The sequence below is a fragment of the Sinocyclocheilus anshuiensis genome, unplaced genomic scaffold (genome assembly GCF_001515605.1).
Source record: "Sinocyclocheilus anshuiensis isolate Anshui unplaced genomic scaffold, SAMN03320099.WGS_v1.1 scaffold274, whole genome shotgun sequence".
In the NCBI taxonomy this organism is placed as follows: Eukaryota; Metazoa; Chordata; class Actinopteri; order Cypriniformes; family Cyprinidae; genus Sinocyclocheilus; species Sinocyclocheilus anshuiensis.
Genome location: NW_015547698.1, coordinates 476,257 through 494,696, shown reverse-complemented (window position 1 = coordinate 494,696; position 18,440 = coordinate 476,257). Strand labels below are relative to the sequence as shown.

At 35.7% G+C, this 18,440-nt stretch overlaps 2 protein-coding genes and 1 long non-coding RNA gene across 3 annotated transcripts in view; 1 reads left to right on the top strand and 2 right to left on the bottom strand.

The window, feature by feature from the left end:
• The window catches only part of LOC107703759 (galectin-9-like), an 11,277-nt gene extending 6,880 nt beyond the window's left edge, over positions 1–4,397 (bottom strand). The window contains exons 1-2 of the mRNA XM_016506484.1: positions 4,345–4,397; positions 1,718–1,806 (exon numbers count right to left, since the gene is read on the bottom strand). Of these exons, the coding sequence (XP_016361970.1) occupies positions 1,718–1,806; positions 4,345–4,383 (128 nt within the window). The 5' untranslated portion in view covers positions 4,384–4,397. The remainder of the gene's footprint in view (positions 1–1,717; positions 1,807–4,344) is intronic.
• Positions 4,398–6,905: 2,508 nt separating this feature from the next.
• LOC107703763 (GTPase IMAP family member 4-like) lies at positions 6,906–9,116 on the bottom strand. The gene is made up of 2 exons (XM_016506489.1): positions 9,024–9,116; positions 6,906–8,087 (listed from the first exon to the last, which is right to left on the bottom strand). Coding segments are annotated over exons 1-2 (714 nt in total). The 5' UTR covers positions 9,025–9,116; the 3' UTR covers positions 6,906–7,374.
• Positions 9,117–15,606: 6,490 nt separating this feature from the next.
• LOC107703780 (uncharacterized) lies at positions 15,607–16,673 on the top strand. The gene is made up of 4 exons (XR_001635858.1): positions 15,607–15,652; positions 16,176–16,253; positions 16,327–16,381; positions 16,527–16,673. It is a non-coding gene; the product is annotated as an uncharacterized LOC107703780 (long non-coding RNA).
• The last annotated feature ends 1,767 nt before the right edge of the window (positions 16,674–18,440 follow it).

Here is an 18,440-nt window from a genome sequence, read left to right as displayed (position 1 = left end):
AACCATCCAATCACAATGCGCTATAGACGGAGCGATGAAGTATTTTGCTCCGCCTATATAAAGATCGCTTCACCCCAACTTCTTCCTCGTCGGCTTTTCCCACGTTTTCACAGCAGCATTATCAAGAACAGGCGTGCTCTGTGGTGAGTGATGCTAGTCAAAGAGCCAGGCAGGAGGAGAGGAGAGAGTAGTTCAATCTGTAAAGTGCTTGATAGGAACTCGCAGCGGAGGCAGGCATCTAACCTATCCTAATGTGTGTGTGTGTGCGCCATGAGTGTACAATACGTAAACAGAAACCGTTTTTAATGAAACGTAAATTCGTCCCCCGTGATTTTTTGGCCAAGTCAAGTCAAGTGTGTTCATAGAGGTTTTCATGGGCCAATGCGAATAAAGCTAGATTTAAATAAAAAAAGACACGATATTGACGGACCTGATGTTTTATTCTTATCCAAAACAAGATGTGATATGAGTGTGATACATATGGATACATGCATACACTACCAGTCAAAATCTTTTGAATTGTAAGAAAGATCCAATAGAAATATCCAAAGATCAGCATTCATATGAAATTAAAAAGCTTTTGTAGCATTATACATATACCATTCAAAAGCTTGGAGTCAGTATTTTTATTTTATTTTTTATTTGTTTGGGAAATTATATAAATTAATAGTTTTATTTTGCAAGGATGCTTTAAATTTATCAAAAGTGACGATAACGACATTTATAATGTTACAAAAAAATATATATTTCAGATAAATGCTGTTCTTCTGAACTTTCTATTCATCAAAGAAACCTGAAAAATTATACTCTGCTGTTTTCAACATAATAATAATAATAATAATAATAATAATAATAATAATAATAAATGTTTTTTGAGCAGCAAATCAGAATATTTGAATGATTTCTGAAGGATCATGTGACTGGAGTAATGATGCTAAAATTCAGCTTTGAAATCGCAGGAATAAATTACATTTAAAAATATATTCAAATAGAAAACAGTTATTTTAAATAGTAAAAATATTTCACAATATTAATGCTTTTGCTGTATTTTGGATCAAATAAATGCAGGCTTGGTGAGCAGAAGAGAATTCTTTAAAAAACATTTACAAATATTACCGTTCAAAAACTTTTGACTGTTATAGTGTGTATATGTATACAATATATATATATATATATCTCTCTCTCGAAGTGTTGGTGGGCCGCCTGGACCAACAAATGCCAGGGCCGATTTTTTGTCCCAGTCCAGCCCTGGCTCTCATGGTGTTTTGTATATTTGTATGTATATAACACTGTGGAGTTTCTATATATTGATGTGTACTCAGCTTGCTATTGCAGAAGCTATTGTGATGAACTTTGATTCATCATGTGGTTTTCTTATTTCCACCTGTGTTTTTGGTGGTTGTCGGTGCATTACAAAGGTACAAAACAGATTTTACTACTTCAGTAGGTTGGAATATTAACATTATATCAGTTCATGAAATACAGGATTTTACAGTATATTTAAGTTCAATCCGTAAAACCTAAAATGTTGCTATAATATAATATCTGCCAGTATTTTACCATAAGATGTATCTTTTTTTTTTTTTTACAGGGTAATAAGACATAAAAGTTATATTTTGGGGGAAAGTTCACCTGAAAAAAAACAAAAAAACGTCATCATTAATTAGGTTAATAAGATAAACAAGATAAAGCGCATACAAAGCAGACTAATCCTCACCTGTCCGCATTCAGCAAAACCCGTCCACATACAGTGATGCTCATCCCATCTTGTAGTCCTCCTCTGATCATACAACTGAATGGGACAACCTGTGTGAAAGATTTTCATACCAGTCATCGGATAAAATGAGTGCTTGTTCATCCTCATACTTGTTTGTAATCATTTTATTATGCCATTATTAAAGAAAATGGCAACAATTCCAGTGTTTTTCCCCCCATGGATCACAGAATGTATCAAAAAAAAGTGGGGCCCAGATGGGTTGAAGGGAAGAGACAGAGGGGCGTAATGTTGTTCACACACTGAATGAAAAGGGTCACGCCAAGACTTTAAATTTCAAAAACAATATTTTCTATGGGTCTACGCACCCAAGTCCCTGTTCAAAATGCACTCGCAAGTGTGTTAAATTAAATTGCATTATATTGGTCTCAAATTGTTGTTAAAAAGAGCAAGAAATTATATAATTTTTAACTACAAATGTGAGACAGTTTAGTAAATGGCCCTTGAGTGACGTATGCACACTGGGAACGCACATCGCAGAGCTAGGCCAAAGCTAGCATTTGTAGTTAAAAAGTATAATTTTAATTAGATTTTTTTATTTTATTTATTTCTGAAAATGACATTGTTTTGCTAGAGATGACTCTTATTTGTCAGCTGGGGTTGTGAGGATTAATATGAAGCTACCTAAATATGGATTTTAGAATGTCAAAAATGGTCTACATTCCCTGGAATGTTTTCCTCCAAAACCTTAATTTCAGCTAAAGAAAGAAAGACCTATACATCTTGGATGGCTTGGGGTGGCATCCAGATAAACTGCATCATCAGAACTGAAACGGGTTGGCAGGTATGCTTATTCTTGAAGTAATTCGAAATGGGTCTATTCATATTGTGATTAAGAGAAATTAAGACTTGCACAGTGAAATTTGAAGTATGATCAATGGCTCAACGAATTCTAGACAAAACGTCCACTGAATGAAGGTTCTGATATTGGTTAAAATACATTTTTATATTAAAAAGACAAAATATGTCAAATGCCAGATATATGAAATATTCTTTTAAAGTGCCCCTATTATGGATTTTTGAAAATTACCTTTAATGCAGCTGTATGTGAATGTAAACAGTCTGCAAAGTTGTAAAGTTGAAAGTGCATCATAAAGTTATTGTCTCTCAAAAGAAAGAGTCGACTATGCACCGCTGAAACGAGTCTTTTTCATTTCGAATCCCATTTCCGCAAAGTTCATACGTCACAATTTAATGCATTTGGATAATGCCTGCCTACGTTCTGCGTGGACATCCTGCGAAAACTTGACACGCACACATCAATATTGCATAATTTTTGTCACGCTGAACAACAATGTGTTACTGTATTTGCATTATTGTAAGGCTAAGTTTAGGGTTGGGGTAGGTGTAGACATTAACACAGTCTAATAGGTGGCAAATTTAATTTAGTTATTTTCTGGCCATAGCTGTATCCCTTCTAGCCACAACCCAGTTTCTGCGCTACTAGTGTCATCTAGCGCAGTGTTTCTCAACCAGGGGTCCGTGGACCCCTAGTGGTCCTTGACGTAAGGCCAGGGGGTCCGTATAAATTATGAATTTTTGTATAAATGTTGTATATTTTGACAAAGAAAAATCCAATATAGCTGATGATATGGCCAAATACTGGACAAGTCAGCTAACCTGCATTATACTTGACTGTATTTGGTCCTCACAAAGACACAAATGATACATAGATGAGTAAATTTTGTTCTGGGGGTCCTTGAGGATGGTTCTGAATTGGACTGGGGTCCGGTACACCAAAAGGTTGAGATTCACTGATCTAGCGGAACTACAGAAATAAAGCATGTTTTCAAACAAACATTGCAAACACCCGTTTCACTCGTTACGCGACATCATAAACACAGCACTTACGGGTCTATAAAAGTGAAGGCATGTCTCAACAGACAAAAAGTAGGCTACTTTCAATAAAAGGTTCAACCTATTAGGAATTTCAAGAAATGGTCCAACATAAAATGAAAACTTTTAACTTCAAGTGTAGCTTACCTGTGGAGAAGAAACCCTGCGGGTTTGTCGTATCAATTTAAACCCAAACATTGCATCAAATTCCTCCATCTTGTAACAACACTCACAATGTTAAGCCTTGTTTTACCCCATTTCTGTCTCTGTGTGTTTTGGAAAGTCTTTAAATTTTGGCTTGTACTTCTGAAATGGAATCTGAATGTCTTTTTCCACACCAGTTAAACACGTTCAGGCTCAAACCATTGAAAACACAAAGACAAGATAATGAATGCCATGGAATTTCTCAAATTGAATGAGCTCAAATAAAACTTAAGATATATTCAGGTTTAGCAAACTTGTGATTGCACAAGAATAAAGTAATTTAGCTTTACTAATTTAGGGGTTCAGCTCTGCAGTACTGAAAGTGTTTCAAAGGAGTTTCATATAAGGTATAAAAAATGCATAAAAGACTAATGGAGCGAATTCTCATGCCCAAGTAGCAAACGACTGTTCCATTCCAGTTACAAAGCTGTAGCGAATAAATATTCATATAATGCCCAGCACAATAATATTTTGGGCAGCACTGCAGCAAGAAAAGAGTATTGCAGTCATGTATAATATTAGTCACTTACTGGATTGATAAATGGGGGTTGCTGCTGATTCAGAGCCATTTTGCCAGATCTTGCTCTCCAGTCTTCAAGTTGTTATACTTGTAAAATGTCTAGCGTCTACAGTGCAGCTATAGATGACTGAAGCTTCACTAACAGGTTTCAGCTTGTCTGAGTTAATGTTTAACCTCTGTGTTTTAATTACATGATGTATATAAATGTAGGAATCACTGGCCCACAAACAGAATCTAGACCAGTGAGTGAAAGATCCCTACATATAATATATAGCTTTTCATTGTACTACAGGTGCATCTCAATAAATTAGAATGTCATGGACAAGTTCCTGTGAACAGCCAGCTTCTTTGGCAATGAATGTTTGTGGCTTACCCTCCTTGTGAAGGGTGTCAATGATTGTCTTCTGGACAACTGTCAGATCAGCAGTCTTCCCCATGATTGTGTAGCCTAGTGAACCAAACTGAGAGACCATTTTGAAGGCTCAGGAAACCTTTGCAGGTGTTTTGAGTTGATTAGCTGATTGGCATGTCACCATATTTTAATTTGTTGAGATAGTGAATTGGTGGGTTTTTGTTAAATGTGAGCCCAAATCATCACAATTAAAAGAACCAAAGACTTAAACTACTTCAGTCTGTGTGCACTGAATTTATTTAATACACGAGTTTCACAATTTGAGTTGAATTACTGAAATGAACTTTTCCATGACATTCTAATTTATCGAGATGCACCTGTATAAGATCATTTGTCTTTAATGATTCAGACTAATTCAAATAGACTTTGGCGCTGTTTGATTGACGTCAATGATAACGAATTGTGTGGCCAAGTTAAATACAAGTAGACCATAATTTCAAAGTCCAGCTAAGATTTACAATGATTATTTTTAAGGTTTAGGCCAGACAGTTTTAGACAGCAGAAATAGGTTGGGCACATGCATGTAGAAAAGCCTGTGTTTATTAATTTTTAATTATTATTATCATCAACATTGCAGATGTGGACGACAGTTCCACTGGTATCACCGGTCTCAGATTAATACACACAAACACAAACACACACACACACACACAGTTTAAATTCTGAGTGTTCATTATGTGGCCCAAGCACTTGCTGCAGTGCTGTACAGTGCTACTGATTGACTTCAATTATAATTAATTGTTCCACCTAGTCCTAAAAGTGGAGCAGAATTCAGGAACAGATATTTAATGATTAATTCAAAGTCTTAACTTTCTAAAAACATACATAATGACCAACTCACAGAAACAATGATATTGCTAATATTATTGAAGATTCAATATGTAACCTCTAACATTATAAACCAATGTCTATAAAAAAAAAAAAACACAGTATTTGACACTATACAGAAACGATTCCTACACACCTTACTTTGCATGCATATCTAACCTTCCATAACCCCCAGCAAGTGCTTAGTGACATTTAACAGCAGAGTAAGGTTGCACGGTAAAAAAATAAATAAATAAATAAAAATAACTAAATGGATATGATTATATATACTTCCAGCCACGGCCTTAGATGAATTCAACTGAAATAAAATAAGACATTAAATCTCTCAAGATCTGATTAAACAACTCCACAAACAGCAGCAGCAGCTTCACTCATTACTAACCAGACTGACTTTATTTCTGTCAGACGTCTAGAGAAGCTCTTTTTGAGAATTAACAGAGGTTTAGATCTTGATGCTTTATGTTTTATTGAAAAAGGGCTAATGCAATGAATACAATAAAACTACACATCACATGTACTGCATGCACACACACATATATACATATATATATATATATATAAGACAATGAATGCACTATAAATAATAGCTACACTGTCAATGCCAGCAGGCTGTCATAGGAAAGCCACTAGGTAAACTGCATGTGTTCCTCAAACACACCTTCCATTGTTGGCCTCTGGTAACTTTCACTTTCATGTTTCATGACTCACTCTTGTTTACTTCCTCATACAAGTTGTGCATGGTGATTTGGTTAAAAGCTCTTTGTGCTCAAGTGAAAAGCCTTGTGAAAAAAGAAGCTAATTTAGTTGTAATGTACTAGACACCCCTGTTAACTGCCCTAGAATCATGGGTCTTCTAAATAAATTATCACAGAAAAGGACAGTTTCAAGAAACAAATTCATCTTAAAATGTCTTACTGCTAAATAATGATGTTAAGATTGTCCACATAGCTGAATGTATAAAGAAACAACATACGCACGTGTCTGTAATCTTACTAACTGAAATAAAAGTCTACTTACATAATTATTTTTTTTAAATAGTTAACATTTCTTGATGTATTCCTAGCAATTTACACAGCAAATGTTTATATACTGTATATTGCCAAGTGTGTTTTCACACATGGAATTTGTGTCAGGAGCTTCCAGTACAGAAGGTACAAACATAGTGCAGACATAACTATAATTTAAGGTAATAAAACACTAATAATAAAGAGAATAGACAATAAATTATAAATAACAATATAGTAATAAAATATAGAGAAAAATAAAATGTCAGTAGACAGAAATGTGAATGTACATAGGTGCTATTTACAGAGGTAGAGTCCTGAGATGTGTTATGTATTGTTTAGGTTGAATATGGCCTGCGGGAAAAACAACTCTTCTTGTGTCTGGCTGTTCTGGTGCTCAGTGCTCTGTAGCACTGGCTAGAGGGCAACAGTTCAGAGAGAGAGTGTGCTGGGTGTGTGGAGTCCAGAGTGATTTCCTTAGCCCTATTCCTCACTCTGGAAGTGTAAAGTGTGACATTTTGTGGCTGGAAGCAATTTGTAGTTCTTGTTTCTCTTTCCTTCATTAAATCTGCTGTTAACAGCAGTTGTTCATCAGAGTCTGAATTCACTCACTTGCTTTCATTCTCTCTGTTAAGTGGACTGTATTAGTAAACTCATGTAGGGAATAGTGAATGAGGGTGTAGGTGTGATTTGGGACACAGTCTCGGAGTGTAGACTCTGAACGCTGATTATTCACAGTATATTGCTGTAGGCTACTTTCTCAAAAATGACAAATATTACTCCGATTTTAACAGCATTACTTACATATGTATGTCACTGTCTGCCAGAATCTCCATTTTTTATATAATACATATGTTAATGTTAAAACGCCAAATATCTTTAACATTTTTATCATGAATGTCTTTCTCCGAGTCTTCTTGAACATCTCAATGGTGTAGCATCCTTTCTTATTTATCTCAACTATTGTGTTGTTGATTTTCTCCAGCAGTTCATTGACTTGAGCTTGATCGTTGTTCTCCACATTATTGAAGGCATGATACCTTCCCCCATAATCAGCCACTAACTTCTGCAGCTCTGGGTTTTCCTGCAGAAGTTCTTCTAAAGGTTTGTTTAATTGATCAGCTCCTGTGAACAACAGCATGGCGAATCTCTTAACATCTTCTCCAAAGTTCTCCTGAATCCACTTGACTGTGTTTTTCTCTTCCTCTGTGAATCTCCCGAGTCTGATGACCAGCAGAAACGCATGAGGACCAGGAGCAGACATCTGCAAACTCTTCTCAATCTCAGCCTTCAGCTGTTTTTCAGTCATGGACGTGTGAAACAGTCCAGGTGTGTCGATCACAGAGATGCCATTTGCTCCATTCGTTGTTCTTCTTTGTAAACACTGTCTGGTTGTAGGCCCAGCATAGTTACTCACTCTGAACACATCTCTACCCAGTATAGTGTTACCTGTTGAACTCTTTCCTGATCTAGTTTTACCCAGCAGAACAATCCTCAGATCTTCTTCCACTGTGAAATAAATAAATACAATATTACAATAAACTTACCCTTTTTAGTTCACATTTGTATTCATGATATACTCCGCTGAAAACACTGCACTCTCAGAACATACTATCCACTTTATTTTACAACACAGAAGTCAGTCTTTTCTTTGAATGTGCGAGACTTCATATTCATTAGCCACTATATGTAAAAAAAAAACTGGAAGAACAACAAAGTGCAGCAAACAGCTAAACTATTTGTGCTAACAGACCAGTGTGCTTATGATTACAAAAATAAATTAAAATAACTTAAGTAACATCAATGCAATGCTGAGAATGGGAACAGGCAGGCAGAGACGGGGATCTATGTGCAAGGAGTAGTTTGATGAAAACGAAACCAGCACACAAAAAGGCACAATACATCCATTACAAACAACATCTGACAAAGCAACACAAGGACTAAATGGGCAAGCAAGCTTAACAAGACACACCTGGGGAAGAGAACCAAGGAGAAAGAATACAAACAAGAACATAAAACTAGTCATACAATTTAAAAGTCCATGAACACACAGCAAATGACACTGGAAACCTTGCACATTAAAGCTACAACTAACCGCATCACTCTTGCGTAAAAAAAAAATAAGCTGGATAACTGGCCCAATAACAGTCTGAGTGCTGTGTGTACAGTATGTTAGATTGTAATCAATCTCACTGTAAGACAGGCTATGGAAGACAAGCCTCTTCCACGATTTTGCTGGCATTTGCTGTAAATAGGCTACTAGTAGTTTCCAGACTTATGATACTTAACAAAAAGTCCTGCACATCGCAACATATTTTGGCAGAAGAAGAACCGACCATGTAGCTTTAATTATTTCTAGAAGCACTGACTGGAGTAACAATGATGACTTTGTTTCCTGGTGAATCATAAAAATAAACCTTTAAAAACCATCATGAGCAAACTTACTTGTTGATGTTGACCGTGTTAATGTCTGGTAAGCTCAGGTTTGTCCACTTGCGATCTGCAGGTCTCAGGTGAGTAAGCGACTGAAATGAGGTGTGTGCGTCTCGAGGCGGCGCTGCGCAGACCGATCAGAGCCTCTCCTCTATAATCGCTCTCGCGGTGCTTTGATGTCAAACACCGATCGTTCTGCGCAGCGCCGCATCAAGACGAACACACCCACATTAAATAGATGATCATTTTTGAACTCAAAGACAATTGGAGATTTCAGTTTTGTTTTTTCTTGTAAATCGAGGCTATACTTATAAGACAATACAAAGTTTTCACTTTCCTGTCGAAGAACAATATTCTTTAATAGTCTAAATACTGTATAGATCTAATACAAGTAAGTAATTATGTTGCAATGTTCCCAGCAACTAAGGAATACACAGCCCTGTTTATATATTTAAATATAGGGCTATACAGCCATGTAGTGGTTACACCATGGTGCATAATTTAGAGTAAATATTTAGTAAACATTTAGTACCAGAAAATCCCCGTAAAATACAAAATGTTGAATACAAAAATATAATTGAACTAATATACTAATTCTCGATTGAAAACAAACTTGTTCTTCATGGCTTTTAATAGTTGAATTTTTGGAAGTTGTATTTTGTTTTATTTTTATTTCATTTTGTTATTTTATTTTTCCTGTTGTTAATTTTTGTCTTTTGTTTGCTTCTTGTATTATTGTACTTTACTTGCTTTACTGTACAGTCTTTTAGTCTACTTTGTAGTGGGAAGGGCTCTATAAATAAATTAGACTTGAGACTTGAAAATAAAATAAAATAAAATAAAATAAAAAATAAATAAAATACCACTAGGCTATAATTTTATTTTATTTAACTGTTATTTTACCAGGAAAAGAAGCACACTGAGATTAAAAATCTCTTTTACAAGAGCATCATGGCCAAGACTGACAGTAACACAGCTCATGTGGGTTTAACAGATAACATCCATCCATACACACACACACACACACACACACACACACACACACACACACACAAGGATATCAATACATAACTAATCAAAACATCTACAGCCCAATGTTTCCGTCTCCAAGTTATTTAAAATCATTTTAAAAACATCTAGTGAAACCAACTCCTTAAGCAGTAATTTAATTTGCAAATTATTCCAGGCAAAGGGAGCAGAAAATTTAAATGACTTTTTCCCTAGTTCAGTACGAACCACTGGAACAGACAATAAGAACAATTCCTGGGACTGAAGGCTATAGCTAGGAACATATTTTTTTACAGATGTAAGTATTAAGATATGAGGGAAGTAAACCCAGGATAGGTTTATAAATAAAAACATGCCAGTGTTTTAACCTACGGATGGACAAAGCAGAACATCAAACCCGGTAGATGGACTATAACCAGTAGATGGCAGCAGAGGAACACTATTTAGCACATATAAGCTATTTCCAGTAGGCCTAATATATTTGTTTCTAGTGCTGGGGAAATTTACTTAAAAGTAACGCATTAAGCAAGCAAACCCATGTGGGACTCCTATGGGTGGCACCTAAGCTACCTAACTGGGGCCCAGCCAGATTTGTCCTCAGTTTCCATGATGGCCCCACATGGGTCAGCCCAGATGAGAGAATGAAATGAACACCGCTCAGTATGCATACTACAGAGTGCTAAAAATAAGACTGAAGCAGCACTGCAGTTGATTAGATAATTAAGTGATTAATCGAGTGATGATAGAGCAAAAAATGTTCTTCAAATTATAAATGAATTAGACAGGAAGCGTACAACGAGCGCTCCCTTTATAATCACAGACGCATGTTCACGGCAAGCTCACTGATTTCGTCACACTTGCAAAAACTACCATTTTGAACTATGAATCTAACTAAAAGTGCACAATAAATATTAAATTTACAATGTGTCAATGCCTTTTTTAACTGAATGTTCAGAAAGAAAGAGAAAGTCTATTTTCTGCTTTTTACAATTAGATAAACTCTGAAATGTGTAGATGTAGACCGTCAGTATGCTCAGAAAAATCAGCATGGGAGTATTTCATTATCTCAAACAACTCCATCCAGCGATTCTAATTACATTTAAACCAAATTAGAGATTAGCATAGCTAGACATGTAGACACACTTCACTATTTCTCCTTTTATTTCTTCGTTTGTTATTGTTGTATCAAGCAATCCTGGAGTGTTGATGACTGAGATGATCCGCTCACCCATCGCAGGGCCGGTTCTAGGATTTCAATATTAGGGGGCTCAGCCCCAATGAGGGTGTGATTACAAAAATATTTAATACATTCTTTGTATATAAGGGTTGGCAGGAACAATGCATACAATAGGTTCTACACTACCTATCATGACAATTCCTGAATATTGATTTGATTTCATATCATTTTAAGCATTAAAGCTTGCCGGCGTTTTCATATGGGTTTTAAAGGGTAATGAGGCGATCTCTAATTCACGTACAGATTACCAGTGTTGGGGAGTAACTAGTTACATGTAAGGGAATTACGTAATTTAATTACAAAATAAATGTAACTAATCGGTTACAGTGACTGAGAAAAAAAATTACAGTTATTTATGAAAATGTTAACGATTACAAAGGGGGTTACATCTGAATATTTGCACACACCCACATACAGATTTAATTGATTTATTTCATAAATTGCATTGACTGCTTTAAAATATGAGTAAGTGCTGTACAGAATCACGTGACACAATAACAAAGATATCCAGGGGACAGATAAAAGACTTTTGAAAGAGTAGACTAAAAGACAAAAAGAATGACTAATACTTGATTTATTTTACTGCAAATATGGTCTTTAATGGACAATTACACATAAGCTAATATTACAACTAAAGTCTGGTCACACACACACACACACACACACACACACACACACACACACACACACACACACACACAAGGATATCAATACATAACTAATCAAAACATCTACAGCCCAATGTTTCCGTCTCCAAGTTATTTAAAATCATTTTAAAAACATCTAGTGAAACCAACTCCTTAAGCAGTAATTTAATTTGCAAATTATTCCAGGCAAAGGGAGCAGAAAATTTAAATGACTTTTTCCCTAGTTCAGTACGAACCACTGGAACAGACAATAAGAACAATTCCTGGGACTGAAGGCTATAGCTAGGAACATATTTTTTTACAGATGTAAGTATTAAGATATGAGGGAAGTAAACCCAGGATAGGTTTATAAATAAAAACATGCCAGTGTTTTAACCTACGGATGGACAAAGCAGAACATCAAACCCGGTAGATGGACTATAACCAGTAGATGGCAGCAGAGGAACACTATTTAGCACATATAAGCTATTTCCAGTAGGCCTAATATATTTGTTTCTAGTGCTGGGGAAATTTACTTAAAAGTAACGCATTAAGCAAGCAAACCCATGTGGGACTCCTATGGGTGGCACCTAAGCTACCTAACTGGGGCCCAGCCAGATTTGTCCTCAGTTTCCATGATGGCCCCACATGGGTCAGCCCAGATGAGAGAATGAAATGAACACCGCTCAGTATGCATACTACAGAGTGCTAAAAATAAGACTGAAGCAGCACTGCAGTTGATTAGATAATTAAGTGATTAATCGAGTGATGATAGAGCAAAAAATGTTCTTCAAATTATAAATGAATTAGACAGGAAGCGTACAACGAGCGCTCCCTTTATAATCACAGACGCATGTTCACGGCAAGCTCACTGATTTCGTCACACTTGCAAAAACTACCATTTTGAACTATGAATCTAACTAAAAGTGCACAATAAATATTAAATTTACAATGTGTCAATGCCTTTTTTAACTGAATGTTCAGAAAGAAAGAGAAAGTCTATTTTCTGCTTTTTACAATTAGATAAACTCTGAAATGTGTAGATGTAGACCGTCAGTATGCTCAGAAAAATCAGCATGGGAGTATTTCATTATCTCAAACAACTCCATCCAGCGATTCTAATTACATTTAAACCAAATTAGAGATTAGCATAGCTAGACATGTAGACACACTTCACTATTTCTCCTTTTATTTCTTCGTTTGTTATTGTTGTATCAAGCAATCCTGGAGTGTTGATGACTGAGATGATCCGCTCACCCATCGCAGGGCCGGTTCTAGGATTTCAATATTAGGGGGCTCAGCCCCAATGAGGGTGTGATTACAAAAATATTTAATACATTCTTTGTATATAAGGGTTGGCAGGAACAATGCATACAATAGGTTCTACACTACCTATCATGACAATTCCTGAATATTGATTTGATTTCATATCATTTTAAGCATTAAAGCTTGCCGGCGTTTTCATATGGGTTTTAAAGGGTAATGAGGCGATCTCTAATTCACGTACAGATTACCAGTGTTGGGGAGTAACTAGTTACATGTAAGGGAATTACGTAATTTAATTACAAAATAAATGTAACTAATCGGTTACAGTGACTGAGAAAAAAAATTACAGTTATTTATGAAAATGTTAACGATTACAAAGGGGGTTACATCTGAATATTTGCACACACCCACATACAGATTTAATTGATTTATTTCATAAATTGCATTGACTGCTTTAAAATATGAGTAAGTGCTGTACAGAATCACGTGACACAATAACAAAGATATCCAGGGGACAGATAAAAGACTTTTGAAAGAGTAGACTAAAAGACAAAAAGAATGACTAATACTTGATTTATTTTACTGCAAATATGGTCTTTAATGGACAATTACACATAAGCTAATATTACAACTAAAGTCTGGTCACACAGTCCTGTTCTCTAAACATATTTTGGAAATGTGTTTAAATTAAACTTATATTTCTATTGTATTGTTATTTTTTTGTGCGTTAGCATTTAGTGATGTTAATTTCTTGTTTTACATTATTACATTATTACTTACATTACATTATTATTATTATTTATTTTTTTTTAATTCTGGCAGTATCAGATTTGAGCGTGAACTGCACAGAATCCTCAGAGTTAAATACAACACTGCTTCAGTGTTACTTTAACACTCTGTAGATGGGGACGATATATAATTGTCACAAACTGCTCGGAGACCCAAAGGTTGAGGATCCACATGCAGTTCATTGTGATAATCCAGAAACGTAATCAATTAAACAGGCAATAGTTCAAAACACACAGGCAAGCAATCCAAAAAAATACCAGGACAGAAACTCAGGCAAACAGGGCAAATCCAGAAAACAGGCTACAGGGTCAAAACAAAAGCAAGGAACAGACAAACAGAGAAGTGCTCAGAAGACACATACAATACTTTGTCATGAGTGAGAAGAGATAATCAGGCTTAAATACAGTGAGCAAGGCACCAAACACCCAAATGCCCCCCGGCTGCCACAGCAGAAATAGCTGCCCACTGCTCCGGGTGTGTGTTCACTACTCACTGCTGTGTGTGTGCACTTGAATGGGTTAAATGCAGTATGAGACACCATACTTGGCTTCACCTCACTTTATGGGAAATGTAGTCCTTGATAGAGTGGAAGTAGTCTGGGTTGCAGTGCCCTCTGGTGGCTATCAAGGGCACTCCAGCTGCTGAACGTGACAATAATGTTTAACTCCTGTTTAATTGCATTTACATGCCACTGGATCCAGTGAGATCATGCAGAAAAGATAAATGGACATGGACAAGAAGAAAGAGTGCAAGTTTAGCTGTTATAAAGCTGTCACTGAGTCGCAAAATGTGCAGAAATAATAATAATAATAATGCATTTGGGCCACCTTCGCCTGCAGTCTTAATGTAAACACTGTGACTTAAATGATTGTAATTCACCTTTACAATTGCAGTACTTTAGAACTATATAAAAATTATTTAAACTATATATGCTATAAAACTTAAATATATTTACAGAAGCTGTATGCGTCCTTTAGTGCCTATCACTGGTGCCAATTCTTATAATGAAAACAGTAAAACCAGTCACATATAAATGAATACTTATTGTACTGTAAATACTGACACCTGTGAATCCTCCACTGATTCAACTGATCGCCATCAGTCCATCTGCTGAAATAGTGGAGGGCGATTCAGTGACTCTGAGCTGCAGCAGTGATTCAAACCCTCCTGCTCTGAACTTCAGCTGGTTTAAGGAGAATCAAAGCTCAGCTGTTGGATCTGGACAGAGTTTCAGTGCACTACAGAGTGGACGCTTCTACTGTGAGGCTCACAATCAACATGGATCTCAGAGATCAGACGCTGTTACTGTCACAGGTGAAGCTTTTATTAACACACTCCTGTATCTTCACATCAATCATCAGTTTGTTAATTATGATGATCTTCATCTTTCAGTTCATCCTGGTGCTGATAGGAATGTGATTGTGATCGCAGCAACATCTGGAGGATTATTCATCATCATTATCATCATCATTATAATATTGTTTATAATGTGAGTTCAATTATAAACTGCATTGACTTCATAAATGCACTTTTATATTGTATAAGTTCATTTTGGTTTAACAGAAGGAAATGGATCGGCTGTGTGTGATTATTAGTAATCTTTTAAAACATTCATATTCTCTATTAATTTAATGCTGTCGTCCATATGTTGTTAATGTCGTTTTAACAGGAGGAAACAAAGGTGTGTTAAAACTGAAGATAACACAGTGAAACAGGTAAAACATTCAAACACAACTTTACAGAAGCAGAAAATCAATCGATCAGCTGTTATGTGTGTTTCAGACTGTAACTGTACAGAATGATGAGAAACTAAAAAGTCTTTTAGCAACAGAATCCAGCAGAAAAACCTTTAAAAACTAATTGTTCTCTTATTTTAGCCCAGTGCTTTCTGAAACTGTATCTGCAGCGTCCTCAGTTGGCGTGACACATGATTTAAGAAATTCAAAATATAAAAACACTTATTTACATTTAAATATTTGTTTAAATTTGTTGAACTCTTCTCAAAACCTGAACACAAAACAAACACAAAACATGAGCAGCCGAGTCTGATTCACAAACAAATGACTCGTATGAGTCTGTTGTTTTAACGAATCATTAAAAGCCCGATGAGCTCAAGATTTATTGGTTTGAATCAGTCTGACAAGTCCATTTTCCATCCAAATAAATCCTATATTTAATATTGTGCTATACATTCTTGCTTATATTACGTGCTCCTATTTTCTTTCTCTGTCGCTGTAGATGTCTGATCCCAGTGAAGACACATATACAGCTCTTGAGCTCAAGTCCACGACCTCTGACCTGTACGACACACTCACGGTAAGTGAGACGTCAAAGTCAGATCATCATCACAGATGATCACATGACCGATCTCTCGCTGTCTTCCACACAGACCGTTCGTCCCAGACCTCCTGAAGACTCTTGATCCTAAACATGAGAATCCATCAGTAAGTGTCTGAACTGCAGCTCCTCTCCATATAATCAATACAACTCTCTTCAGTTCTAGTTTGATTGTTTTATGAAGCTTGTGGAAGGTTTATAATGTTGTTGATGAACTTCAGTCAGTCGTTCTTCTTCTTGTTGTTTCTTCAGATCAACAGGAAGATGCTGCAGTGAGAGGCGGAGCACAAAGGAACCAATCCTGAGCTCTGTGGGCGGAGCCACATATGATTGACAGCTGTCATTAGTGAAGAGTTGATGAAGCGTTTTATTTTCTTGTAGCTTAAATACATGATGTAACAGTGGAATAAAATGAACGTTAAAAGCTTGTCGTGTAAATATATAATGTTAAAATTATACAAGCTCACTGTTTTCTTATTTTACAGCATATTCCTGTTTTAATTTATCATTTTACCCTGATATACTGAACAAAGTCATAATTTTGCACCTCACAATGGACAATGTATTATTTTATGGTGTCAAAGTGCTCAATATTACCAGATTCTGTTATTCTGTCTTTGTGTTTCCCTCAAATCCTCAAACTAGCATCTCTGCTCCTGACATCAACACTGATGTGCATCAGCTGTCAATCACTATTATTCATCTTCATGTGTATGGTGTTTTATACTGTACTGTGATTAAAGTCCTTCATATGTTTCTATATTATAATTCTGAACGCATCTATTCAGCATCTCCTCTGGTTTCTTCAGACTCTGTTTGCTTTAATAACGTCTTCTTACCTCATTATTATTTTAATGTTTTTTTTTTTTATTTTTTTTTATTATTTTTTTTTTTATTAAGAACATTATACAGACAAAGATAAAAGCAGTCACAATGTAGAACAAAATAAATAATAAGAAAAAAAAAAAAAACAAGAAAAATAAAACTACCGGGTACAGTTGGATTTTTGAGAAAGTGTTTGGCCCAATTAATTTTAAGAGTATCATTAAATGTGCAAAAATCTAACATAGACCACCATTTTCATAAGTATTCAAAACAACAGATCTCTAAAAGAGCGTTCCCTTACTGCTTTTTTCCAATAATGGTTAATGAAATAATTAATTTTAAGCTTAACGGTATTATGAGATAATAGAGAGCTGTTTGACTTCCAATATGATGGTTTAATAGCATTTAAAGTGCTTACAGAAAGCTTAATTTTTATATAGATAGCCTTATGGTCAGTTAGGGGAGTTGGGAGAATATCAACTAAAGTACTGTGAATGTCAATAGAATTAGAGATCAGCCAAAAGTCTATACGAGAGAAATGAGAAGCAGCCTTGTTGCTCCAGGTAAATGCTTTAGTATTAGGGAATTTGGACCTCCAGACATCAATCAAATCAAGTCTCTCCATGAATTGTTTACATTTTAAATTAAGTGATGAGGGTCGGCCGGGAGGCCATTTATCAAGAGCACTGTCAATTGCAATATTGAAATCCCTACCTATAACAAGCAGAGAGTTTGGGAATTTTTTCAGCCAGTATAGCAGTCTGCTTTCTATAAACTCAAGAAAACTAGCATTCTCAGACCTTGAATTAAATCCATAAATATTGGCCATAATAATAAAAGTTGAATTAAGATCAATGACATGACACAAAAAATGTCCATATGAATCACAGTCCGAGTGTAATATATTCCCTTTAAATGCATTTCTTAGAGTAGTAACTCCTGCAGAGTGTTCAGTTCCATGGGAAAACCAAAGGTAATTTCCCCATTGTGATCTCCAAAATTTTACATCATTAACAGATGAATGGGATTCTTGGAAAAAACAAAAATCAGGCTTCAGTTGTTTCGCAAATAAAAATAAAGCTTTCCTTTTCACAGTATGCCGTATACCCCTGACATTTAATGAAAACAAAGACAACAACGTCAAAAACAAATAAATATATAAAAGAACCGTAGAAACAAAAAGGCAATGACCTTACGTCAAAAGCTTAGGGCAAAAAAGGGAACACTCCAAACTCTGCACTTAGAACAAGAGTCAGTGTTAAGTGAATCAACTTATCATATAACATCTTGACAAGTTCGGCTTGTCAGTGAGCATTTTTGGTCCTAAGCGATGAACAGTAT